The sequence below is a fragment of the Poeciliopsis prolifica genome, unplaced genomic scaffold (genome assembly GCF_027474105.1).
Source record: "Poeciliopsis prolifica strain line A6 unplaced genomic scaffold, Auburn_PproV2 SCAFFOLD051, whole genome shotgun sequence".
NCBI lineage: Eukaryota > Metazoa > Chordata > Actinopteri > Cyprinodontiformes > Poeciliidae > Poeciliopsis > Poeciliopsis prolifica.
The window spans coordinates 2,386,342-2,397,792 of NW_026562426.1; the positions used below are offsets into that span (position 1 = coordinate 2,386,342).

Sequence of the window (11,451 nt, forward strand, 5' to 3'; positions counted from 1 at the left end):
GAAGCAAAGTTTGGACAAAGTGTCTACAAATTAACGACAGACGCAATAGAAAAACAAATCAATGTGCTTTTTGTCCTAAACAAAGTGAAAGAAATTATGATGTGAGTGCAAATCAAAATAAAACGTTTTTTGAGATTCAATACAAAACATTTCAAGGGGGAATCTGAAATGTATCGTATTGGATCTTATTGATCCAATACAGACTTGCTTTCAGTTTATCCATAAATCTGTGCGCCAGTCCAGTAGTCCCTCTAAAAACTTCACTAGGTAGAATGTCGGCCATGTTCTGATCTCCAGTTCTGATGAAGGATTCTCTTTAGACAGAGAAACTACTCTTCTGTACGCATAGGAGGATGCTGATTATGATATTCCCATAGATAATCAACAGCTGCTCCTCCCTGATTAATCTCCTCCCACACTTGTCTCCACCTACTCCAGCTCTCATGAACTGCCCAGTCAAGATCACAACCAAAAACACAAGTGTGCCTATAATTACATAAATATAAAAATAATATATGTCTGAAAAATAAGGGAAATCAAATGGAGTGCTTTGTCTTCAAGTTCACATTCATGAACTCCTTAAACTGAAATAGAAATACTGAATAAGAATATAGACTTATTTTCATGAGGACATCTTTGTGTCTTTAATAAAACTGATGATGGTGGTGGTGATGATGATGATGATGAAACACCACTACAGAAGGTTCTTGATGCAAAGGTTGTCTGATCGCAGTGATAACGCTGCTGGGCTGTGATTGGCTGCTGGACTTCTGCACACCTGATGTTCATTAAGCATGAAGGCAGGAGGTGAGCACTTGTTTAAAAGACAAACTCAGGCTGGGAGTTGAAGTCGTCCAGGTTTTCTTCCCCCCCAGATGTTATTCTGCACCACTGCCACCAATCACAAGTAACATTTGCAGTCATGTTTGAGGTAAGACTGGGCCTTGCTTGGCTGATGGTGTTGGAAACTAGAGATTTAGCTTTAGTCTTGATCTTCATAATGTTTTTGAAACACAGAAGAATTTTCCACAACTTCCCCTATACTGCTGGATCAGATTAGTAATTCCTAAACTCTGTAACATCAGATGTTTGCACAAGTCATCACTTCACTGCTGTCTGGGTGACTTCTTTAGTGCACATGAAGGGTTTCTTCCTACCCTTCAGTTGCTTGCTGGAATTGTGTTGCCATTCCCTGATCGTACAAATCAAGTGTCGGTTGTTTCCAAGCATTTGCATGAATGTTTCATGAGGTCAGGAAGTGATGACCAAGGTGATGCTGCATGGTTAGTCAGTTCTGAGGAGCTAGTATCCTGCATGGCCTGTTGGCAGGCTCATGCAGAACTTTGATTTGTTGAGGTGTCAAAGTTCATTTGAATCAGCTGGGTTTGAGCAGAGACTTGATTAAACCAGTAGGACTCTGGTTTAATCTGGACACCAAGGACTTAACAGAGGACTGTTGTCTCTGGGAAGTCTGCACTTTGACTTTTTGACTGGTTATTCTTGGCCTGTAGCATTGAATACGTTTGTCAAGCAGACATGCAACATTTTCAAGTCTAAGACCTTCCAAAGTGTGTGGATGGGTGTTGTAATGCTTTACTGTTTCCCATCTATCCTAGAATAGCAGCTGTGACCCGTTCCTGCCATCTTCTCAAGATAAAGACCTGGTAGACAACCTGCTGTGCAGTGATGACTCGGAGGTTGCTTGTGACGCTGGCTCCTCCCTGACCAAAGCCCTGCTGCCCCTGGTGGAGCCCCCCTCTTCTCCTCTTGTCCCCTCTGTCTGCTCCACCCGCTATAAGACGGCACTGTGCACCACCTATGCAGCCAGTGGTTTCTGTAAATACGCTGAACGCTGCCAGTTTGCTCACGGCCTCTGTGAGCTCCACGTGCCTTTCCGCCACCCCAAGTACAAGACTGAGCTTTGTCGCAACTACCACACCACAGGCTACTGCTTCTATGGAGGTCGCTGCCTGTTTGTCCACAGCCCCACAGAGATGAGGCAGGTCCAACGCCACCGTAGGAACATTCCCTGTCGCAAGTTCCTCGCCAATGGGGTTTGTCCCTTTGGCAAGCGCTGTAACTTCCTGCATGTTCAGGATGAGGTGTTGGAGGGTGGGTCTCCAGCTGCTGCTTTGGACCCCAACTCACCTGCCCCTACAGACCAGATTCAACCCCAGCACAAGGCATGGAGGCCTCGTGGTGCGCTTTGCCACACCTTCAGCTCTTTTGGTTTCTGCCTCTATGGTACAAGCTGCTGCTTTCAGCATGGACTCCCCAACAAAATCAAGACTGCTGACCTCAGCAAAGGACAGTGCCCGTCTCCCCAGACAACCCCAGGCACTGCAGGTTTACCTTCAATCTCATCCAATGGGTCAACCTCTTCCTCCACATCAACCTCCCCTCTTCCTGCCCCATCCCCAGAGGTCATGGTCCACAATGCCTTCACTTTCTCCAGCCAGCACCTGAATGACCTCCTGCTGCCCCTGGCTATCCATCTGCAGCAGCTAGAGAGCACCAAGGGCCAGGAGGTTTGGGACAGCAGGGCAGTCTGAGTTCCTGTGGTCCAAATTAGAATTTGCATGAGCACTTGGAACAGTTTTATTTTTTTTTAGTTTTTAATTCCCTTTTAAAGGAGGCTGTCTGTACATGTACTTTTTTGTTTTAAACACAAGTTGTTTGACTTGTTGACCAGCAGGTCAAAGAGCTGGAACTGTTCAGCGTCTCTGAACAGGAAGTCCTCCAGCTTTGACAGTAATTTAACTTTTTAACTGTGGTACTCTAACCATGAGCTGCATAAATGAAGTGCTGTAAATAAAAACAAATTTTAACAATCACTTCAGCGCTTTGTGGCTTGTGCTGTGTAATGGTTTGCAAGTCCAGTCTGTGTGGGGAAAAATTGGCACCTTTTACTTGAGTCTACAAAGCAGGAGCTTGTCTGTGCTGCAGTAGAGCTCCTTTGGACTTCTCTTGGCAGACCTGTTTTCATAAAATGACGCTGAAGAGGTCTACTTGAAAGTCAGGGTTGCAAGAACAAGGAAATGGAACAACAGATGAAGCACTTAATCCACCAGCCTACTCATAACCAAAACAAAGGAAACATAGTCTTTAATTAACTCAGTTCTTTTTCCTTCCCAATAAATGATTACACGTCCAAAAAAAAAAAAAAACATGCACCTTTTCCAAGATCATGTTTTTCTGTTTTGAGCAATCTCATTTCATTACTTTAGATCAACTTTAGTTAATTGCTACCTAAGTGTTTCATTTTGATCTAAACTCCTTACCAACAAGTTTCAGTTGTGCACCTCAAAGTTGCCCAACCTTCAAGAGAAATCCAGACGACGAAGAAATATTACACCAAACTTAAGAAACAGAATTGAATGGATGCTGGTCCATGTTGTTACACTCCCGTGCAGTAGGTGGCGGTGTGGACCATGGAGTTGTTTGCGATGCGCCAAGAAAAAGAAAAGGAAGAAGGAGGAGGAGGAGGAAAAAAATATTCTCCGTTTTCAGTCGAATTAAGGTAAATTTAATTGAACTGAATCAATTTTCGTTGGCTCCATTTCATTTCCTGTTTGTAGCTGTTTGTTGAGACAGCGGCGGGAAGCTTCAGCTGAAGTCCGCTGGAGGTTTTTCCTCCCTCTGTTTGCAGGTTAACTCTGTTCATCACAGCGTCACTGCAGCGCTGCCCACTTTCAGTCTACTTCATTTCGTGTGTTAGTCACATCGTTGTTCACACGACTGACATATTCAGCTTAGAACATGAACTTGGAGGCTGTTGCTGTTCGGTAAAGTGCTCCTTTACAGTCTGTTCAGAACCAGAAATGTGTTGATCAGGTTCCTGAGGAGTGTTATCCTATCCTACCGGGGATAACACTCCTGTGGGGATAAAAGGCATTTAAAATCTGGTCATTTGCAATAAAATGTTATCTTCAAAGAGTTGTTGTGGATAATGACGCTGTGGGCAGGAAGGATCTCCTGTAACAGTTCGTCTTGCAACAAATCTGAAGAAGCCTCTGACTGAAGACTGTTGCTGTATGATTGTGACGACACCGGCTGTTGGCGGGAGCTGTTTGAATTGCCTTGTAGTTTGTATACGTCTCAAATTCAGTGTTTCTCAAACTTTTTCAGGGTGAGGACCAGTTAACCCATTTAGCAAGCTGTTAAAGACCACTGCATTTGAAATTGCGCCTGTAATAACATCTTAATATATGACGCAAACTGAAATGAAAAGATTAGTCTCTTGACTCATGTGTTTTTCTCTGTTCATCTTAAACGTGACTGGCCACAACAAAGCACTGAAGAGGTGTCCTTGGGCATTTTGAGTTATTTACAAAATGAAATGGCAATAACAATAGCTGTTGACCTGAAAGCAGAGCATCATCAGTTCTGACCATCATGTTTTTTACATGGTTAAGAAATGTGATAATGTTACAAATATCTTTAAAAGTTTCCTCTTCGGTCGGTTTTCAGTCCGTTTTCTCATCAATATACAAACCTGAGTGAGTTGCCCCCCCCACCTTCTTCAAATCAAACAAAATTGGTGTCAAACGTTTGTGCTATGTTTCCGTTTGTGCCAGTACTAACATAGCTGAGTTGATTGACACCTATTGTGTGTGATTAGAAGAAGGTGGGGGGCTGGTTGACCTTCAATGACCTCTGGAAACATTTCTTTATATCTCTAAAATGATAGGAGCACAACTAAAAAATTTTGCCGCACAAATGTTTGACACCAATTTTGTCTGATTTGAAGAAGGTAGTTTAGAGCAATGCGCGCTCACGCATTTCTCCACATAACACCGGCGGCGCTCTTCGCTGCGAGGGCCTCCAACGCCGCTTGCGTCTCTAATTTGTTCTTTTTCTTCATTTTACATAACCTTCTGTTGCTGCTGTTATCTATAGGGAGAGAGACGGAAGAGAGCTGGGATATCCTAACACCTTACCTGCGACAGTTTCTGCGTAGCCCGGTTGCCATGGCAGACCGCGAGGAGCGGCGCTTTGCTGAGGTTTCCCGGGACTCCGTCAAGCTCATGGCAGAGAGCACCGGCGTGGATCTTGCTGATGATGTAGCGGCTCTTCTTGCTGAAGATGTGTGTTACCGCCTCAGGGAGGCAGCGCAGGTCAGAGCTTCCTGGCTGTTTTTTTTTTTTATTATTATTATCACATTATAAATATGTATTCATAATGAAAAGAAAAGAATAAATTTGCTGTTCCTTGGACACCTCTGGTTATGTGTTTGTGACCCAAACAGACAAGTTCCCAGTTCATGAGACATGCCAAGAGGAGGAAGCTGACTGTGGAGGACTTGAACAGAGCCCTGCGATGGAGCCGAGTGGAGGTGAGACCTAATGCCTGTCAGCATGTCTCTGCTGCTGCTCCCTCCGGTGGCCTGATATCTGCTTCCTTATCAGGCCGTCTGTGGTTATGGGGCACAGGATGCTCTGCCTTTCCGATCCGTCAAAGAGGGAGAGCTGTTCTTTGTTGAGGACCGTGAAATTAACCTGATAGAGCTGGCGCTGGCCACCAACATTCCCAAAGGTTGTGCTGAGACCATGGTGCGAGGTATGCTGTCAGACTTGTTAGGACGGCGGCTGCATCCTTGGTGCTGCTGAAACTTACTTTTCCTAATCTGCAGAAGGAAATTATGTACTGATGATGTCTGATGTATCCTTCCAGTTAATGTGGCATATCTGGATGGCAAGGGCAACGTGGAGCCTCAGGGGACAGGTAAGGCTCAACCATTCAGAGTTAGGAATCAAGTTAATACTCCTTTAAGGCTGCAAACAAATTCAGCCTTCTCAGACCTCATTGCAGAGCAGAAGAAGACGGTGGCTGATTTTCAGAGCTTTTCTCACGAAGATCAGATTTGGTTTCAGATTTAAGAATCAGCCGATTGCTGATCACCCAAGATTATGAAGTTCTGACCCTGATTGAAACTCGTCCTGTTTGGTTGTGGTCCCATAGTTCCCACCGCTGTGCAGACTCTGTCAGATGACTTGCTCAAGTACTACCAGCAGATCACCAGAGCCATCCTGGGAGATGACCCCCACCTTATGAAGGTGAGTTGCTGCTCAGCACAGCTTCTGACCGGCCAACAGTGATGGCATAGTTACTTTGAAAAAGTAACTTTAATCAGATTACTGATTACGGTACTACTGGATTTGAAATAGATTACTCGTTACTGACAAAAGTGGTTCAACATCAGTGACGCGTTACATGGTACATAGAGTTATTACATAGTAATGTGTTACTGACATCACTGCCTGCCAGCATGTGCTGCTTCTTTATTGCTTCTCTCTGTGTTTCAGATGGCTCTGCTGGACCTTCAGTCCAACTCAAAAATTGCTGCCCTGCTGCCATACTTTGTCTATGTCATCAGTGGAGTAGGTGACCGTTCTCACCTCATTGCTTTGATTAGAGCCGAGTGCCGCTGTACTTGCTGATCCTTGTATCTGTGCGTCGTTCCAGGTCAAATCAGTAAGCCACGACCTGGAGCAGCTCAACAGGCTCCTGCACATGGTGAAGAGCCTGGTCCAGAACCCGTACCTGTACCTGGGCTCATACGTCCGCAGCCTGGTCTCCAGCGTCATGTACTGCATCCTGGAGCCACTCGCCGCCTCCATCAACCCACTCAATGACCACTGGACCCTCCGGGACTACGCAGCCCTGCTACTCAGCCACATCTTCTGGTATTTTTCCAAAATGTTACTATTAGTGGTGGGCAGGTAAATCTCCAGTTGTCAATCTTTAGATTTAGAACCTCTGGGATGAAGAGATGAAAGAACAGACACTAGGTAATGGATGGGTAACAGTTGGTTAAATAATGGATGAATGATGGATTGGTGGACACTGGAGAGATGGATGGATGTTACCTTAGCAACAAAATTGCTATATTTAGCAATTTCAGACAAAATAAAATAGTATCAGTCAAAATTGGATTCAGTTATAAACCTGCAATCAGTTCACCACTAATTAGAGCCAATCTTTGATTTAATTAAGACTTTTAGATTTTTACTTGCATTTGACTATTTTGCCAAAATAGATTGACATCGACCAAAATGGGAATAGACAGATCATGCATTTTAAAGACTGGTAATGAGTCAGAACACTGCAACTGGATGAATGGACATTAACATGGAGAAGAAATTTAGAAGGAGAAACAGGAAATAAAACCTAGAAGCAGATAATGAACTACGTCTCATCTTGCATGCAACCTCCTAACTTTGAGTTTTCTCTCCAGGACTCACGGTGATCTAGTGAGTGGTCTCTATCACCAGATCCTGCTCTCTCTCCAGAAGGTTCTCTCTGACCCAGTCAGGCCGCTCTGCTCCCATTACGGAGCGGTCGTGGGCCTTCACGCTCTGGGTTGGAAGGTAGGTTTGGAAATCTGCCAAATCTTTTGCTTTTGGAGTAGAAGTGTTTGGCATCAGTGGTGCAAGCCTAAATCTGTACATCAGCATCTTTTTTTAGTCGTTATTTTGGTTCAAGTTGCTTGGTCCTCACATAGAAGTTCTAGCTTCCTTCTAATGCGCATCAGTCCTCCGGGAGCCGGAAGGATTCTGTTTCCAACATCAGTAGCTTTTAAAGTAAAGGACTCCTAGAGCTAGAAGCTAAAAACCATTTCAAGTCAAATCCAGATGGTCTGTCAATGTATTTATAGTCTGATAGGAATTGTTTTGATTTTCTATTGTAGTCCTCCATATTGTCCTGAAGGAGACTCCTAATCTCTCTGTTAACCTGTGTGTGTTTCAGGCTGTGGAAAGAGTTCTTTTCCCACACCTGCCTGCTTACTGGGCCAACCTGCAGGCTGTGCTGGACGACTACTCGGTGTCCAACGCACAGGTCAAAGCAGATGGACACAAGGTCTACGGAGCCATCCTGGTACGTACTGCTAGCATCTCGGGTTGCACAACTTCAACATGATAAAAGTCCAGTCGACATCCATTTGTCTCAGGAAACACAAGAGAAAAAAATTCACAGCAATTTCCAGGCTTCATAACCCATATTCACAGCAAACACTGTAAAAAGACTGTCTTGGCTTATTATGCAGAATAAAAAGAACAAAAAACAGATTATTATCTGAGCAGAGCAGAAGTGACAGTGGTTGATTTTTACACCTTTGTGGACATAGATGAAATCGGTTTGACATGGAAGATCGACTGATTTCTCAAAGCTAAAGAAATCGGGCAGATTTATTGGTGCATCCCTACAAAATGCAGGAGCAGTCTGAAAATCTGAAGTCCCTCCTACTGCTTCCTGCAACGCTATAGAAGTGGGTAACCCAAGGCTAAAGCAGAAAGACATTAGAAATGACTCTGTAGAAGTTCTTGTTGCTGCTGATCGATCCGGGAAGGCTTTTCCCAAACTGTTAGTAATCCATGATTCTACAAAAACATGCTGCACCATCATCCTCCTACCACTTCCTGTTTTGTCTATTGTTCCAATAACAGCAATATCTCTTCTTGAAAAATGTGAGGGTTTTTTTCCCAAAATGGGTGTGTTTCTGTTTAGCAAATTTATTTTGGTATTTTCTGCAATTATATGGTAAGTGGAAATGCAGCTACCAGGACCTGGCTCATGCCAATCAATCTAATGTCCATAGAGACTTCAAACAACCCTAGAGCTTCTTATCAGACTCCAGAGGATTAGGTTTGCCGTGATAAATGTTCAACTTTGTGTTCTCAGACAACTTGAAGACAATAAGAGCAGCAGAAAGCCTCTTGTCTCAACAAGGGATCTGATGGCACAGCCTGGTTTAGGAAATTAGATTCTTAAAGCAGAAAGAGAATTTGGGCTTTAGTATCAGCACAAACACCTGATTCCAGCTGTGAAGCATGGTGTTGTAGAGCTGATGGTTTGGGCTTGAATACATTATTTGTTTGAATACCAGTCATTGTTACCTCTCTTTTACCATTTTTTTCAGCAGAATGGCTGATTGTAAAATCTTCTCTGTTGCTTATTTGAGATTGGATGTAACTCAGGAAGAACAGGATGTTTTTCACACCAAATTGACATTTTGCTGCCTTCGGTTGCTCCTCTGTTTTTGTTGCTTTTCTAACCAGATAATTATCCCTTGATCTCTCTGGTTACTGTGCTCTATGTCCAAGCAGAAGAAACACCTGACCTCTCTGTTAGACTACCTTACACAGCCTGTGGTTTTCTGTGGAAAGTTTAATTTTCTCTTAATTCCTTGTTCTGTTTACAAATAGAAATGCATTTGTGTTTCAACAAAATGCTGTTTTGAGCTCATTCTGACAGTCCAGACTCTCTTGTCTCATTATGTCATGTCAACCAGAACAAGCAGGATTGCAGTTTGGTTCTATGTCCTGCAGGTGGCAGTGGAGCGTCTGCTGAAGATGAAGGCTGTGTCTCTGTCCCAGACAGCAGAGGGCGGATCCAGCTGCCAGCCGGGTTCTGGAGCCAGGTCTGCGGGGTACAGGGTGGGCTCCCCAGGCCTCAGTCCTCCATCAGAGCCTTTGTCAGAAGCCGTTCTGGGGATTGCCAGCCACCTCCAAGCAGGCGGCGCGGGCTGCCCCTGGGAGGAGTGGTCCCCAGTCCCTCTTCCGGCAATGTACAGTGAACTTTACTCTTTCTTTGGGGACAGTCTGGCCGTCAGGTTTAGCACAGGACCAGGGTTTGGGAGCTATCCCCCCTGCGCTTCAGCCTGTTTCAGGGAAGCCCGGAAGGAGCCGCTGGGCCCAGCCACAAACACCGACACCGCCCGTAAAATGCCGCAGCTGACTGCCAACCTCAACATCAGTCCACGACAAGATGGAAGCCCTCGCACCGACCCTCCCCCTCCGAGCCTCGCAGCCACAGGAGCAGGAAGGTAAAGCTAGCAGAATAACAAGTCTTGAGTTGTCATTATTTGTTTTAGTTCTGAATGCAGCGGACCCACTTTTCCACTGTTTTCCTCCTCAGGTCTCTGGCTCGCTCCTCCTCCGTGCAACGCTCCAGGTCATCCTCATCTCGTTCGGGCCAGCGCTCCGCCGGTGTTTCTCGGGATGTTTTCCCCAAGGCTCGCTTCATCTCGCCACAGTCAGGACCTCCAGCGTTCTCCTTTGTCATTGGTGGCCGGCAAATGGGTCGACGGTGCCAGGGTCGCCGGCCCTTTCAGACCACGTTTTCCTCATCCTCCTCTCTGCCTGCCAACCCGCCTCGCGCCTACGCCCATAAGCTTCCAGTAATTGGCCGGGTGGGGAAGCCGGTGCGTCGCTGGACGAGTTCACATTACTCGCTTTACCTGCCTCTGTAGAGAAGAACTGCTGCAGTAGGATGCAGTTGGTCTGGACTGCTACTGATGTTATTGTTGTACTTCATAAACTATCAGGTGTCTGTATTCATTTTTCTAGAATTATTTTTGTTTCTTATGAAAAAGTAAATTCAGTATTTTGCTCAGCAGCAGGTCTGACTCTGGCTTTGTGTGGTGAGTCTGGGGACCCAGCAGCATTAAAAAGTCAGTTGAAAGTCTTGGTTGGGCGTTTTAATAAAAAAAACTGAGGTTTAACTATTTCGCAACAATGAAACAAATTTTACCCTCTACATGTGAAAACTGATGGAGATATAATGGAGATGGGGCTGGAGTAAAAGTTAGTTGGATGAAGGTACGCCTAATACAATTGGATGGTCTTTTTAAAATATTTTTAATGATTTTTTTTAATTTTTTTTACTTGCATAAGATTCCATTGAAATCATTTAAGTTTCTGACTGTAATTTGATAGAATGTGAAAAAGGTTCATAAGGTGGTTTCCAAACTTTTTTTGGCATTACAGTTTAGCTAATATTAACTACATAGATTGTAAGATTTTAATACCGTTAAATTCTTACAATTTTGCTGTAGAAAAGGAAATGTTAAATTATTGCTGATGCAAAGCACCAAAGGAGTTGGTGCTTTGTAGTTCCACTTTTTTTTCTGTGAATAGTGTGAAATTTTGGGCAATAAAATTGTAGCTGCTTAGAAAAAAGAAAGGGACATTAATGAGGTGTGGAGGGGTTGTTTTGTGTTGCATTTCCAGCAAAATTAAAATGAAAACATAAACATAGTTCATAAAGAAAAATGGGGAAGATTTGCTCCATTCTTGATTTGTGCAAACAGCTTCCAGACCTCACTTTGGACATGCCAGGCTTAAAAGAAGAGTTTTCCTACCCATTACATGTAAAATAATAGCATTTAAAGGAGGAATGTTTTTTTCTTACTAGAAAAAAAGGACTATTTAGATGAGAAATTAGCCTGAGAATAGAAAAGCTCTCAAGAAATTGCTTGAAACCAGTGCCACATCTGGTAAAAAAAAATGCTTAGCAATTGTTAAGTCTTTAAACTTAAATCATTTTATTATAAAAAAAAATCAAGATCTGTAATGTACTATGAAATCAGAAAGATGAATAATTTAACGCCTTGATTTTGTTTTTTAGCATTATTTTACATTAATCAGCATAATATTTTACATTATTTTA

The 11,451-nt window shown here is 43.8% G+C and overlaps 2 protein-coding genes across 2 annotated transcripts; both read left to right on the forward strand.

The window, feature by feature from the left end:
* The first annotated feature begins 849 nt into the window (after positions 1-849).
* Positions 850-2,783, forward strand: cth1 (cysteine three histidine 1). Its single transcript, XM_055058691.1, has 2 exons — positions 850-931; positions 1,617-2,783. Exons 1-2 carry the CDS (start codon positions 923-925, stop codon positions 2,550-2,552), a joined length of 945 nt encoding a protein of 314 aa, XP_054914666.1. The 5' UTR covers positions 850-922; the 3' UTR covers positions 2,553-2,783.
* Positions 2,784-4,909: 2,126 nt separating this feature from the next.
* taf6l (TAF6-like RNA polymerase II, p300/CBP-associated factor (PCAF)-associated factor) lies at positions 4,910-10,971 on the forward strand. Its single transcript, XM_055058736.1, has 11 exons — positions 4,910-5,117; positions 5,249-5,335; positions 5,409-5,559; positions 5,674-5,724; positions 5,962-6,056; positions 6,306-6,380; positions 6,466-6,686; positions 7,238-7,370; positions 7,750-7,878; positions 9,330-9,826; positions 9,919-10,971. Exons 1-11 carry the CDS (start codon positions 4,971-4,973, stop codon positions 10,250-10,252), a joined length of 1,920 nt encoding a protein of 639 aa, XP_054914711.1. The 5' UTR covers positions 4,910-4,970; the 3' UTR covers positions 10,253-10,971.
* The last annotated feature ends 480 nt before the right edge of the window (positions 10,972-11,451 follow it).

Coding starts and splice junctions, on each gene's coding strand:
- taf6l (XM_055058736.1), top strand. CDS start 4,971: ATGGCAGACCGCGAGGAGCGGCGCTTTGCTGAGGTTTCCCGGGACTCC. Junction 5,560..5,673: donor TGCTGAGACCATGGTGCGAG/GTATGCTGTCAG, acceptor GTATCCTTCCAG/TTAATGTGGCATATCTGGAT. Junction 6,057..6,305: donor ATGACCCCCACCTTATGAAG/GTGAGTTGCTGC, acceptor TCTGTGTTTCAG/ATGGCTCTGCTGGACCTTCA.